The following is a 15,362-nucleotide window of genomic DNA, read 5'->3' as shown; positions in this document are numbered from 1 at the left end:
GGGGGGGGGGGAGAGTTTATTTAAGGGGAATTTCATGCTTTAAGGAACACTGTAAAATTCACTGAAGTTTTGTTACCGCTGTACATACCTGTTAAAAACCTTAACATGTTTCTGATGAGGACTGTCTAACCAGGCCCATACAGAAGTCTGTGTTGTAATAGACCTTTGTCTGAGAAAACATCTTAGATCTGCACATACATCACATCATACCTGATACACCTCACTACTTTGTTAAGCTAAGATTGGATGGGTACATGGGGGAGGGAGGTTATATTAGGGATCAGCTGTTAGTCTTGCTCAGTCAAGCAATATTAGATCAAAGAACGGAAATCATTACAGTTTTGGATACATTAATCGTAGAGGACTAAAGTAGAGAGGCAGCAATCCATTTAAGGAAAGCAGCTTCATAATACATGCTGCACACCCAAAGTGTGGATGCTGGATCTGCATTGGGAAGCTTGAAACCAGGCTCACTTATGTTATATTAGGAAAAAAGCTACCTTTAATGATGCAGTCTTTACATACCTACTGTTATCTACAAGAAACTAAGTAACCTGTGGTGAGCAACTACATAACTGTTTAATATCTTTCCAAACAAGAGAGGATTCTGGGAGCTCTGGCGGAGTTTCGGAGAGCTATGTATGACGTTGGGTGAGTCCCTGGTAAAAAAGACTTCCTTACGTTGCTGTACGGTGGAAGCAGCAGCAATACGGCAGGGAGGGCCGTGAGTACCGGGATCAGACGCAATGCTGGTGCCGGCATCGTTGTCGCTATCCGAGGCCATAGCGAAGGGCAGCGCTTCAAAGTTGGCGCTTATCTCTTCAGCCAAGTCGATGCACAAATCAGCGGCGTTCCGGTGTGCCTGGCCCTCAGCAAAGGCGAACTGGCGCGATCCAAAGTTCGCGTGGATTTTTGTGTTCTGAGGAATACATTTTTTTTTTTTTTTAAATGATGGAGAGGGGGAAATAGGTGAAAAGAAGCGGGAAAAATAAAAGCTTCTGTTAGCCTCACTAGTTTGGATAAGTATATCTGACTGGGCTCTTGTCAAGGTTTGATCTTTATTGGACTGACAACGTGAGATGGTTAAAGCTTACCGTTTTCCCAGGGACCAACTCGATCTCTTTACATACATTTTATCTGCTTGCATAAACAGAGCGCGTAAGGAATATTGACACACAGCGAAAACAATATCAGCTACTAAGAAGTGGAGAGAGAAACACATTCTGTAAAATAATATTGCATCCAGTAAAAGATGCAGAATCCTTTATTCACCTTTTTCTGAATATGTACAACCGGCCACATCCCTCCGGAAACATCTTCTAAGAAGGGGCCGAGCCTCTGACCACAGTACGTGAAGTAAACTCGGCCCTTGGCAGGCTGTCCAGGTGGAGGTGGTGTGCCTTCCATTCTCTCCCATCCTATTCCAGCAACATCACCTACAATACGCACAAGGAAACCAGCCGACCGTCACACAGTGTGCACAGTATATCTACGGTTAGGGGAGGGGGAGAGTGTGTTTCATAGAAAAGAATGTATCTCCTAAGGGATGTTACCACCAGCACTGCACACATCAACAAGGTGTAAACCGTCCTGTATTAATCTCATCAACACGAAGCAGCTACCTAGTGTCACATGCATTACTAAGTGACCCGTTTCCCCTTACCTGTGTCCAGTGTTGATGATAACTTCCCTTAGGGATACAGTACATTAGATATACAACTAGGAGTCGTTATTATAGACGTATGAAGCCTCCCCAACAATTTCCCAGGTACTGCGATTACAGGCGCTCTTCCCCACGTCACGCCAGCACGTTTTCTTATTTCATTCTCCCATCTTATTTTTGGTATTCTTGGTCTTTTAATCTCTCTTGGATTCAGTCCAGTGATGGTCATCTCTTTTTGCGATATGCCCAGCCCACGCCATTTTAATTTAATTTTACAGGTGTTTGGTATCGAACAAATTCATTATTTTTCCTGCACCTTGGGTAATACCCAGCATGCATCTCTCCACATGTCGAGTTTTCTGAATTGTCTACACTTTTAGGGCCCAAGTTTACGCACGCACACACCCTACAACTGAAGTAATACATTTACCCTGTTTTTTTTCACTATCCAGAAATATGGAACATGTTCACTTTTTATTATCAGCAGCTCATTTTAAGTCAGCAATAGGTTTGGCAAACTATAACTGTGTTTAGTGATAATCAGTGTATGCATACAACAATATATCTGGCGTGTATCTGAGAATAAATTGGCAGACAATACAGGGTCAACAATGTCCCTGTAGCTGCAGTGTATCCTACGTATAAATATAATAACACATTACATGCATTTGGTTTAACTGCTTGTCAGCTAGAGAGATCTGCACTGCATGGTATATGTTGTCGACAGTTCTGGTAAAAAAAAAAGCCTTCTGCAACAATTTGTGACTTAAAGCAGGAATATGGCCTGTAGCCTTCTAGAGCTTAACCATACAATGAGCAACTCCGGGAAACCTCCAGTTTCCCAGACTTCCTGGTAAAGGTAATTTGTAGTTTTTAAAGGGGTTTTAAATGACTGTACAATAAGAAGCTGCAACCGTTGCGGCTTCCTATCATCCCACTGTATTCGCGAGATTTGGTGGCCATTTTGTTTCCCCTGGAAATGTTTTTTTTAAAAAGGGGGGTTACTGCACTGGTACGTATCTCCAGAACCGGAGCTGAAAAATTGGGGGCAAAGGGAGAGATTGCCGCTTTAGTATCCACAATCGGGGATATATACGTGTCACTTATGAACACAAAATCAAATTGAAATGTATAAATCAAGTTTGTACCAGGTGAGAGAGTTACATCTAACCGCACGCTCTTCCACTGCAGCAAGCTCGATCCATTGTAATGTACAGCTCGGCCATTACTAGAAGAGAGAAATCATTTCAGTTAGACAGCCTCTGGATTCGTAGGATTGTGTTCCCTTCCTTCTACACGTCACACAGTCACACAGTCACACAGTCACACAGTCACACAGTAGATGGTACGTTAAAAAAAAGAAGCAAAAAATAAAGAAGACCTGCTAATCGAGTTCAACTTGTGTTATATTTAGCCGACTGAAATACCAATTCTAAACTTAAAAACATTATCCAATGATATCTCATAAGGGGAAAAATAAATTCCTTCCGGATTCTAGTAATGGCAGTCAGATTAGTCCCTGGATCAACATCCTTCCCATGTATACTTATTTGGTATATCCCTGTATACCTTTCCTTTATAAAAAGATGTCCAACCTTTTTTTGAACAAATCTATTATATCTGCCATCACAGTCTCCATGGGTAATGAATACCACACTGTAACTGCCCTTACTGTAAAGAACCCTTTCCTTTGTTGCTGGTGAAATCTCCTTTCCTCCAAACTTAAGGGATGCCCCCGAGTCCTTTGTACTGCCCTTGAAAGTTCCTTGTATTGACCATAAATATATTTGTAAATAGTTATCATATCCCCTCAAATACTTAGATAGTAAGCTCTCTGGGACAGGGATTCTTCGCTTATTGTATTATAATTCCCTGTACTGTATTGTCTTTATATAGCGCCCACAGTGTACTCAACGCTCGACAAAGATGTACATACATACAGTACATACATAGAGTACATACATGTCTCGTGCTTAATCGAAACAAATCTAATTTAGCTATACTTTCCACCCCTTACTAATTTGGTGGCTCTTCTCTGCACTTTTTCCAGTTCCATGTCTTTTATGGAGCGGCACCCAAAACTGTACTCCATATTCAAGGTGTGGTCTTACTAAGGATATATACAGTGGGAAAATGATGCAGTCTTCCCTTCTATTCATAGCTTGCTTTATGCAAGATAATATGCTATGAGTCTTTCCAGCTACTGCCTAACATTGTGCACTATTGCTAAAGCCTGCAGCCTACAAGCGCTCCTAAATCCTTCTCCGTCAAGGATTAACCTTGTCCCATTTAGTTTGCATGTAGCCTGCTCCGGGAGCGATCCCATGATGCAGCCAGGCCGTGGATGTCCGGTAAGATTGGGCTGACCGCTCTAGCCTTAGGCTAAGGCCCCGCTGCACGCGCCCGCCTTGCTTGCCAGCGGCGCGCGCAATTCACGGCACCGCGATTAGCGGTGAAATTCTTTTTAGGGCTCTGCTATAGGCACTGCTTTAGTGCTCTGCATTAGGGCTCTGCATTAGGGCTCTGCATTAGGGCTCTGCATTAGAGCTCTGCATTAGGGCTCTGCATTAGGGCTCTGCATTAGGGCACTGCATTAGGGCACTGCATTAGGGCTCTGCATTAGGGCACTGCATTAGGGCACTGCTATAGGGCACTGCATTAGGGCACTGCATTAGGGCACTGCATTAGGGCTCTGCATTAGGGCTCTGCATTAGGGCTCTGCATTAGGGCTCTGCATTAGGGCTCTGCATTAGGGCTCTGCATTAGGGCTCTGCATTAGGGCACTGCATTAGGGCACTGCATTAGGGCACTGCATTAGGGCTCTGCATTAGGGCTCTGCATTAGGGCTCTGCATTAGGGCTCTGCATTAGGGCTCTGCATTAGGGCACTGCATTAGGGCTCTGCATTAGGGCACTGCATTAGGGCACTGCATTAGGGCACTGCATTAGGGCTCTGCATTAGGGCTCTGCATTAGGGCTCTGCATTAGGGCACTGCATTAGAGCTCTGCATTAGGGCTCTGCATTAGGGCTCTGCATTAGGGCACTGCATTAGGGCTCTGCATTAGGGCTCTGCATTAGGGCACTGCATTAGGGCACTGCATTAGGGCTCTGCATTAGGGCACTGCATTAGGGCTCTGCATTAGGGCTCTGCATTAGGGCTCTGCATTAGGGCTCTGCATTAGGGCTCTGCATTAGGGCACTGCATTAGGGCTCTGCATTAGGGCACTGCATTAGGGCTCTGCATTAGGGCACTGCATTAGGGCTCTGCATTAGGGCTCTGCATTAGGGCACTGCTATAGGGCACTGCATTAGGGCTTTGCATTAGGGCACTGCATTAGGGCACTGCTATAGGGCACTGCATTAGGGCTTTGCATTAGGGCACTGCATTAGGGCTCTGCATTAGGGCACTGCATTAGGGCTCTGCATTAGGGCACTGCTATAGGGCACTGCTATAGGGCACTGCATTAGGGCTTTGCATTAGGGCTCTGCTATAGGGCACTGCATTAGGGCACTGCATTAGGGCACTGCTATAGGGCACTGCTATAGGGCACTTACTTATGGAACAGACAGGTGCCCACAGGGTTTGTCCAGGCTCCGTCCCGCTTCTCTGCTTCTGTTGCAAACCCAAATGATACTATTGGGCCGGAGTCATCATCCGTATCTCCGTAGGAAACTATTTCAATCTCCCAGTAAAAAGAAGGTGCCTAGGAACAAACAAAAAAGCATATAAGCAAATAAAACAGCTAGAAATGGCGGAGAAACAGGTCCTACAAGTGTTACTCATAAATAGGATACTATTATTCAGAACTTTCTTATACAGTCCTGAATTGTATAAAGAATTTTCCAGGCACCAGTACATGGTCTGTACAGCTTACAATCTAAGTGTGCCTGTGAAATAGTGACCGGCCCAATGTCAAAAGGTGCCGACTGTTTCCAACCGGGGTCCCCCACGTCAAAGGCAGACATTACCACCAGGTCACTCCTTTGCCCAGTGGCAACGTATTAAGGGACGCAATGCTAGCCTGCTGCTCACTGAAGGTGAATTGACATGTAGTAGTTGAACACATTCTTACTTGTACTGGGATTGCAGATGTTGCGTAGATAAACGTTCCACGTGGCAATCCCCCACCAGCACTGGGGTCAGCCAGAAAGGTTACGGCTGTAATATGCGAGGAGAACATGCAGGCTCTCACTGGGGGGAACACTCGCGATGCACTCCACGTAATCTCTTTGGGCTGCGAAGGAAAGGTCATTAGCAGTATTTATACAGAGACATACAAGTACTCGGTATAACGTATCCAAGTTAATACAATACCAGCTTAATAATGGGGTAAATCGATCAAAGGTTTCCCATATTTGACACACTGCTGAAGCAAAAGTAGTACTGGAATAATCAACGAAATTAGCCCATTGCCTTTAGAAAGGCATTATGGCGTACAGTACCACGTATACCAGGGACATTTGCTTGTTTTCTAGGCGCAGATCGGGCTTGACGGCTGTGAAGGAGTGGTCAGTCCGATTGAAACGGAAGAGAAGTGCTCTCCGTTCCGTTTCCGGCTACCAGCCGCGTCTTGTGAACGTTCCGGGAACGATTACATGACGCAGAAGGGCCGGGGATTGGATAGCACACCGGTGCCGCCAGTCTCCGGCACTACAAAGGTTAATAAAATAAGCATACATACATACTGTGACAGAAACCAGGGGATGGTAATAAATTCCGTATATAGGGCTCCCAGGATACTAGACAGTTTCTATCCTGTTTGGCCTGGGAGTGCAGCCTTATAATACATACACTCCATCCCACAGTTTGGCAAGCGCTGGAACTGAGGGATGAGAGATCCAGACCAGAGTTTGTCTGCTGCCTGATTTCTGTCACCTGTCATGCTAATTAGGAATCAGGTATGAAAGACTGATTTCCTGTTTGCTCTGGTCTCCCCACAAGAGCCAGGAGGCTGGAAGGCTGCTGAACTACAGAGGGGAGAAGCCTCTTCCCCAAACAGGTTCAATCTTTCTGTTCATTTGTGTAAGACTGCAAAAGTACCGTGTTTTGATGTTGGAAGTGGAAAAGCCACTTCCAACCCTGAGTCAGGGATATCTAAGTTAAGTTATCGCTCAGGTGAGCAGCTTTTGTTTTGATCTGTTTTCTGTTGTATGCACTGTGGCAGTCTCAGTGCCTGGGACTGAATAAACCAGGCATAGCCTGTTTAAAGGAACAGTACGTGACGCCTCATCATTTAACCTACCCTAAAAGACCGTGTTCTAAACAGTCCCGGACAAACGACGGAGCCCCGGAGTAAGCCGTTTGTCACATATGGTGGAGAATGCGGGCAGAGCACTAGGGGGTCTGCGGGTTGAAGAATTTTGAAAAAAAAAAAAAAAAAAAAAAAGTTTTTTTCATCCTCTGCAAACAAGATGGAAGACGTGGTGGGTGCGCTGGTACGCAATGTCGCTGCCCAGAAAGACGCGAATGAAACCCAGCAACAGCTGTTAATAGCCCAGCAAGAAACTAATGCAAACCAGCAGCAGACGAATGCAGCCCAGCAACAGCTGCTAATAGCCCAGCAAGAGATTAATGCCAACCAGCAACAGGCGAATGCCAACCAGCAACAGGCGAATGCAAACCAGCAACAGACGAATGAAGCCCTGCAAAACGCGAATGCAAACCAGCAAGAGACAAACCGCTTGCTGAGAGAGGAGCAACAGCGGTTCGCTCAGGGCTTACAGCAGGAACTCGAGATCCTGAGGGGGACTATCAGTAACCTTCCACTGGCAGCGGCAGCCCCAGTACCGAAAATGATCAGGGCAAGCCACTACCTTCAGAAGATGGGACCCTCGGATGATGTGGAAGCCTATCTTCTCACGTTTGAACGCACGGCACAGAGAGAGGGATGGCCAGAAGCTGAGTGGGCTGGTCTAATCGCACCCTTCCTAAGTGGCGAACCCCAGAAGGCTTACTTTGATCTAGAGCCAGCCGAAGCTAACGTCTATGCAAAATTGAAGTTCGAGATCCTCGCCCGCCTCGGCGTAACCACGGCTGTTCGCGCCCAAAGGTTTCACGCATGGTCCTTCACGATGGATAAAGCCACCCGAAGCCAGATGTATGACCTCATCCACCTCGCCCGGAAGTGGCTACAACCCGAGATCAACTCAGCCAGCCACATCGTGGAACGGTTGGTCATGGACCAGTTCTTGAGGAAACTTCCCTCTGCCTTACGCCGTTGGGTCAGTCGGAGTGACCCCCACAATGCGGATGAGCTTGTGGCCCTCGTAGAAAGGTACAATGCAGCAGAAGATGTTGAGCAGACACTTACCACCCCAGAACCGGATAAGACCCTCGCTGACCTAGAGGTCAGTCCTGGGAGTTTTAAGAAGGCCCAGTGGGAGGACCCCACATTAGCGGTAGCAAGGGGAAATATACGGGACCAGAATAGTACTCCTGGCCAACCAGATAGGTCACTTGCTTACCCCTACTTCGAGGTAGAGAACGACCTAGTATATCGGGTTGATAAAAGGAAATCAGTTACAACTAAACAATTGTTGGTACCACGGACATTCCGTAACGTAGTATTACACCTCGCACATAGTCATCCATTGGGGGGACACCTAGGGGTGGAAAAGACAAAAGAAAAGGTTCTCCGAAGCTTCTATTGGCCTGGGGTTCTGGCAGAAATTACGAATTATTGTTCCTCATGCCCAGAATGTCAGATCACCGCCCCGTTCAAGGCGTACCGCAGCCCATTGGTACCCCTTCCCATAATAGAGGTACCATTTGACCGGATTGCTATGGATCTAGTAGGACCCCTAATAAAGTCTGCTAGGGGACATCAGCATATATTGGTAATATTAGATTATGCCACCCGATATCCGGAGGCAGTTCCCCTACGTAGCACCTCAGCTAAAAACATAGCAAAAGAGTTAGTAGTTCTGTTTTCCCGGGTCGGGATTCCTAAAGAGATTCTATCTGACCAGGGAACACCATTTATGTCCCAAGTAACGAAAGAGCTATGTAAACTCCTAAAAATCAAGCATCTCAGAACCTCAGTCTATCATCCACAAACAGATGGTTTAGTGGAAAGGTTCAATAAAACCTTAAAGAGCATGTTACGGCGGGCGGTTGATAAAGATGGGAAAAACTGGGATTGTTTGTTACCGTACCTGTTATTTGCCATTAGGGAAGTTCCCCAATCATCCACTGGCTTCTCCCCGTTTGAACTATTGTATGGCCGACACCCAAGGGGCTTACTGGATATAGCCAAAGAGACTTGGGAACACGAGGTTACCCCTTACAGAAGTGTAATAGAGCATGTTGCCCAGATGCAGGACCGCATTGCTGCAGTCCTACCCATAGTGAGGGAACACATGGAGAAAGCTCAAGAAGCACAGAGGAATACATATAATAAGGGTGCTAGGGTCAGAATTTTTTCTCCAGGTGATAGGGTACTAGTTCTGGTTCCCACCGTGGAGAGTAAATTCCTTGCTAAATGGCATGGGCCATATGAGGTCTTGGAAAGAGTGGGAGAAGTAAATTATAAGGTAAGACAGCCAGGTAGGAGGAAACCTGAGCAAATTTACCATATAAACCTACTCAAGCCCTGGAAAGATAGAGAAGTCTTGTTAACCCTAGTACCCCCAGGTCCGTCAGAGAATCAAGAAACTGACCCAGAGGTTAGCATAGCTGAAACCCTGTCTGTTCATCAGAAACGAGAGGTTCAGAATTTAGTGAAAAGAAACAAAGAAATCTTCTCTATACGGCCAGGTAGAACTAGCGTAATTGAACATGACCTAGTCTCTGAACCGGGGGTCCGAGTTAACCTTAAACCGTACCGAATCCCAGAGGCCAAAAGAAAGGCTATAAGTTTAGAGGTTAAAAAAATGCTAAAACTAGGTGTAATTGAGGAATCCCAAAGTGGGTGGAACAGCCCTATAGTCTTAGTCCCAAAGCCAGATGGTACAACAAGGTTTTGTAATGACTACCGGAAACTAAACGCGGTGTCAAAATTTGATACTTATCCTATGCCCAGGGTAGATGAACTTGTAGAGAGACTGGGCAAAGCCCGATATCTCACAACCCTAGACCTAACAAAAGGGTACTGGCAGGTTCCCCTCACAGAAAGGGCAAAAGAAAAGACAGCCTTCTCAACCCCAGACGGCCTCTTTCAGTATAAGGTGTTGCCTTTTGGCTTACATGGAGCTCCCGCCACATTCCAAAGAATGATGGATAAAATTTTAAAACCACATGCTCGGTATGCTGCCGCCTACCTGGATGATGTGGTAATCCATAGTGAAGATTGGCAATCCCACCTTCCAAAGGTCCAAGCTGTGCTTGACGCAGTCCGGTCTGCTGGACTAACTGCTAACCCCGCTAAATGCACTATTGGTCTGGAGGAGGCCAAGTATCTGGGATATTCTATTGGCAGAGGTTTACTCAAACCCCAAACACTCAAAGTGGAGGCGATACAAAATTGGCCAAGGCCAGTTACAAAAAAACAAGTAAGGACCTTTTTGGGGTTAATTGGGTACTATAGAAGGTTTATTCCCAATTTTGCGACTAAGGCAACCCCACTAACTGACCTCACAAAAGCAAGAGGACCGCTAATGGTAAAGTGGTCCCCCGAAACCGAACAGGCCTTTAGAAGCCTGAAAGAAGCTCTCTGTGCCCAACCAGTGTTGGTCACACCTGACTTCTCCAAAGAGTTCGTAGTCCAAACCGACGCATCTGAGGTAGGGCTGGGGGCGGTACTCTCCCAGGAGTCTCAAGGTGAGGAGCACCCCATCCTTTATTTAAGTAGGAAACTAAATCCCCAGGAGAAAAATTACTCCATAGTAGAGAAAGAGTGTCTCGCAATAAAGTGGGCTGTAGAGACGCTCAAATACTACCTGTTGGGGAGAAAATTCCGGTTGGTCACAGATCATGCACCCCTTACCTGGATGTGTCAAAACAGGGAAAAGAATGCTAGAGTGACAAGGTGGTTCCTAAGCCTACAACCCTTTAAATTTTCTGTGGAACACAGGTCAGGGCACAAACATGGCAATGCTGACGGGTTGTCAAGGATGCACTCCCTAATATCCATGGTCGCTCATCCCTCGAGGTCTGAGCTGGGGGGGAGGATATGTGACAGAAACCAGGGGATGGTAATAAATTCCGTATATAGGGCTCCCAGGATACTAGACAGTTTCTATCCTGTTTGGCCTGGGAGTGCAGCCTTATAATACATACACTCCATCCCACAGTTTGGCAAGCGCTGGAACTGAGGGATGAGAGATCCAGACCAGAGTTTGTCTGCTGCCTGATTTCTGTCACCTGTCATGCTAATTAGGAATCAGGTATGAAAGACTGATTTCCTGTTTGCTCTGGTCTCCCCACAAGAGCCAGGAGGCTGGAAGGCTGCTGAACTACAGAGGGGAGAAGCCTCTTCCCCAAACAGGTTCAATCTTTCTGTTCATTTGTGTAAGACTGCAAAAGTACCGTGTTTTGATGTTGGAAGTGGAAAAGCCACTTCCAACCCTGAGTCAGGGATATCTAAGTTAAGTTATCGCTCAGGTGAGCAGCTTTTGTTTTGATCTGTTTTCTGTTGTATGCACTGTGGCAGTCTCAGTGCCTGGGACTGAATAAACCAGGCATAGCCTGTTTAAAGGAACAGTACGTGACGCCTCATCATTTAACCTACCCTAAAAGACCGTGTTCTAAACAGTCCCGGACAAACGACGGAGCCCCGGAGTAAGCCGTTTGTCACAATACATATAAGAAGCTACAATTTATTCATCTGCCCTTTAAACCCTGTCTCTTCACACAGCAGGTCACTTTTCTTCCCTAGAGCAGTTCCATGCACAGATATTTTGTATTCATTCTTTTCACTGCGAGTGGAACAGTGTAACCAGTTTTATTTAGCTCTCTAGTTGTTTTATTGCTAACTGATTTCTAATGTGTTTTATTTCCACAACGGTAGCCCCACACCGTAGTTAACATGGCTGCTAAGCCCGTCCCACTGGGTGACACAACTGGACTTCAAAGAGCCTTTTCAGGTTAGCCCACATGGAAACCAGCTGGGGTGGAGCACATGAGAACCAGTAGCAGTGGCTGATATGTGAGGACTCTACTTACAGGCTTTGTGGCCTTTACAAATGAAAATTAAAGTAAAATAAAAACTGTGATTATCGGCTCTAAATGGTGACACACTTTCATTTTTGGGGGGTACCGTACATGTCAGCATTGTATCATCCAACACAACAAAGGCAGATACTTTTTATCTTTGCAACACTGCGTCCCGTTCCATGATGTAGCCTGAAGTGGCATACATGTTATAACATGAAAGATAGCATGCAGCTTTGTTTGATTAGCACAACAAAAATGGTAGATCATACTCGATGCTTAGCATGGATATCAGGAGTAAAACTTTGATATAGTCAATATATTTTTCAGACTTTAAGTGCTGAATAATAGAGCAGTATACGGCGCAGTAACATGAATGCCTCATTTTCTACTAAAAATGAAACTTGTGTTTATCAAAACGAAATACAATTGGTTACTGGCAACATGCGTTTTATTGACACAATTTTAGCGTTACTAATCTCATTGTGCTATAGGATTTACCTGTCTGCGTTCAGTCTGCAGTGGCGGGGGCGGAGGGCGTGCGCAGTCCCGATACAGCATCCTCAGCCTTTCACATTGTACTTCCACCACCGTGAGACGCTCACCTGCAAGAACCCAAACTTCAACCAATCAAACCGCTCTCATATCCCGTAAACCAGGGGTGGCCAACACCAGTCCTCATGGGAAACCAATAGGTTAGGCTTTCAGGATATCCCTGCGTATGCACCAGGTTAATTGTCGAGGGCCTCCTGCCATGCAAGGTTTCCAACATTTCTCAAACACATACATAACCGAGCCTTCATCCCCACGAAGATAAGCTTGCTTAGGTATCTGATCTCCTGAAAATCTGGCCTGTTCGTGTCAGCCAAGGACTGAATGCCTTCACAGGTAACGGAAGTGGTAGGTGTCCCATAATTATATCATCAATATATCTCCTCTCCTTTAACTGGTCTATGGCAACGGTTCTCAAACCTTTCCAGCCACGGGTTTTTAGAACAAGCAAATTTATCAGCACAGAGGTGAATTCATCTAATTTGTTATGAGGATATGATACTGGTTACTTGCACCACAGTCTTGGTCTGGCTTAACGGGTTAACCCTTTTGTAGCCTGCTGGGTAAGCAATGCATTGCAAAAAATGCAGTAAACTACATATATACATATATATACATATACATATATACATATACATATATACATATACATATATACATATACATATATATATATATATATGGTTTCCTTATGTGTTAGTTGCTGACCAAATGGGAATAAGTCATTGCTCACTAGAATGGTTTTTATGGCTAAAGGTTACACTAAAATACTCACCAGGGCTGCATTCCTGGGCTACCAAGTTTAGAACTTCTACAGCACCTGGACATTGCTGTATGAACTCTTCACAGAACGAGCTGTCTTCCAACAGCTGAGCCATCACCAGACAAGCCCTTAACGAGACAAAAGACAAGATGTATTTCCAAATTAAATGCATAACACCAATATAGAGAGAGTGCATGAAGCCCTTAGGTGCCGAAGCGGCCTGCAAAGAGATGGCATTTCCTAGAAGTCTTTCTTGCAGACCAACTAAATTGAGCTACTAGTAACCGTTAGAAGGAAAGAGCCTGCAGGTGATAGCCCACTTCAGATGTTGATAAACTCAATGAAATATTTATATTTCTAACCTAAGAGAATCAACAGATCCCCGTAAAGATTCCTATTGTGTCTTTAAATCTCATATACAGCATATTCTTTCCTAAGCAGTAACAGGACTAAAGAAAACTGCTGTGTTTTGTCTTTTTTTTTTTTTACAGAATTAAAGCCGTTCTCTCGAATGCAACAGAACAATGCAAAGGAAAGGTTCACCGTACAAAGCAAACGGCCAACATCAGCAACAACATGTTCAGTAAAACAGAGTATAATCTCAGGCTGCATGTTTAACCTCTTCACTACCAGAGGGGCAGGTAAAGAATAGCTTTGTAAGCTCCTACAGGAAGTGTGTGAAGGATCCTACCCTGGCTACCCCATATCATCCTGGGAAACTCATCTGTAATGGAGACTCCCTAACTCTTAGCTGGAGATTCCTATTTCTACATTCTCCCAAATAGAAATCCCCCCACCAAAGTACAAGTGACCTGACTCGCTTCTATCCCAAGACCTGATTCGCTTCTATTCCGAGACCTGACTCGCTTCTATCCCAAGACCTGATTCGCTTCTATTCCGAGACCTGACTCGCTTCTATCCCGAGACCTGACTCGCTTCTATCCCGAGACCTGATTCGCTTCTATTCCGAGACCTGGCTCGCTTCTATCCCGAGACCTGGCTCGCTTCTATCCCGAGACCTGGCTCGCTTCTATCCCGAGACCTGACTCGCTTCTATCCCGAGACCTGACTCGCTTCTATCCCGAGACCTGACTCGCTTCTATCCCGAGACCTGACTCGCTTCTATCCCGAGACCTGACTCGCTTCTATCCCGAGACCTGACTCGCTTCTATCCCGAGACCTGACTCGCTTCTATCCCGAGACCTGACTCGCTTCTATCCCGAGACCTGACTCGCTTCTATCCCGAGACCTGACTCGCTTCTATCCCGAGACCTGACTCGCTTCTATCCCGAGACCTGACTCGCTTCTATCCCGAGACCTGACTCGCTTCTATCCCGAGACCTGACTCGCTTCTATCCCGAGACCTGACTCGCTTCTATCCCAAGACCTGGCTCGCTTCTATCCCAAGACCTGACTCGCTTCTATCCCAAGACCTGACTCGCTTCTATCCCAAGACCTGACTCGCTTCTATCCCAAGACCTGACTCGCTTCTATCCCAAGACCTGACTCGCTTCTATCCCAAGACCTGACTCGCTTCTATCCCGAGACCTGACTCGCTTCTATCCCGAGACCTGACTCGCTTCTATCCCGAGACGTGACTCGCTTCTATCCCGAGACCTGACTCGCTTCTATCCCAAGACCTGACTCGCTTCTATCCCAAGACCTGACTCGCTTCTATCCCAAGACCTGACTTGCTTCTATCCCAAATCATCTTCACAGTGGTTTCAACATGTCAGCCAATATGATTTATGCCAAGCATTCAAGTCTTCATAACAGAGGTTCTGTAACAGTGGTCTCTGGACCTTCAGTGGCCAACAAAAACGTTAGTAATGGTCCCTGCCTGAAGACCTCCAAAATTCAATTTAGCCTGCCACGCCCTGCCGTCTGGGGCTTTTCTATCAACAACAGCATCAAGGTTTTATAAAAAGTGGCGTTCCCCTAAAAATTACCGATCTTGAATGTGAGCTCAAAATCACGCAAACAGGACCTTATCATTGAAGCTTTTATCCTGAGCTTCTAGGATACGGTTTTTAGTATTGATGAAAGAGAGAAGGGCTTAGCAGTCAAAATCATTTTGGGTTCACGTTTAAGGAATAAAACACACAGTTTAAAAATCATGGATATCGGGGAAATAAAAATCAGATATGCTACAGTACAGGAGATTTAAAAAAAAAAAAACTAATTAGAGGGAATAGTACCTTTAAAGGCTTCTTTTCAGATCTAGAACCAATACAGCATATGTCATATTTAATATGCATATATTTAACCCTATTAATTATGGTGGTCCCACGTAC

At 45.6% G+C, this 15,362-nt stretch overlaps 1 protein-coding gene across 2 annotated transcripts in view; it reads right to left on the bottom strand.

Moving 5' to 3' along the window:
- Window positions 1-15,362, bottom strand: part of HECTD4 (HECT domain E3 ubiquitin protein ligase 4) — a 170,654-nt gene that overhangs the window by 46,120 nt on the left and 109,172 nt on the right. For both annotated transcript variants that reach the window (XM_075568133.1, XM_075568134.1), the window contains exons 44-50: window positions 13,081-13,196; window positions 12,255-12,358; window positions 5,737-5,898; window positions 5,219-5,367; window positions 2,812-2,891; window positions 1,273-1,436; window positions 682-919 (exon numbers count right to left, since the gene is read on the bottom strand). In XM_075568133.1, the coding sequence (XP_075424248.1) occupies window positions 682-919; window positions 1,273-1,436; window positions 2,812-2,891; window positions 5,219-5,367; window positions 5,737-5,898; window positions 12,255-12,358; window positions 13,081-13,196 (1,013 nt within the window). The remainder of the gene's footprint in view (window positions 1-681; window positions 920-1,272; window positions 1,437-2,811; window positions 2,892-5,218; window positions 5,368-5,736; window positions 5,899-12,254; window positions 12,359-13,080; window positions 13,197-15,362) is intronic.

This window comes from Ascaphus truei, chromosome 13 (genome assembly GCF_040206685.1).
Source record: "Ascaphus truei isolate aAscTru1 chromosome 13, aAscTru1.hap1, whole genome shotgun sequence".
Lineage (NCBI taxonomy): Eukaryota > Metazoa > Chordata > Amphibia > Anura > Ascaphidae > Ascaphus > Ascaphus truei.
This window is presented reverse-complemented; position numbering and strand designations above follow the sequence as displayed.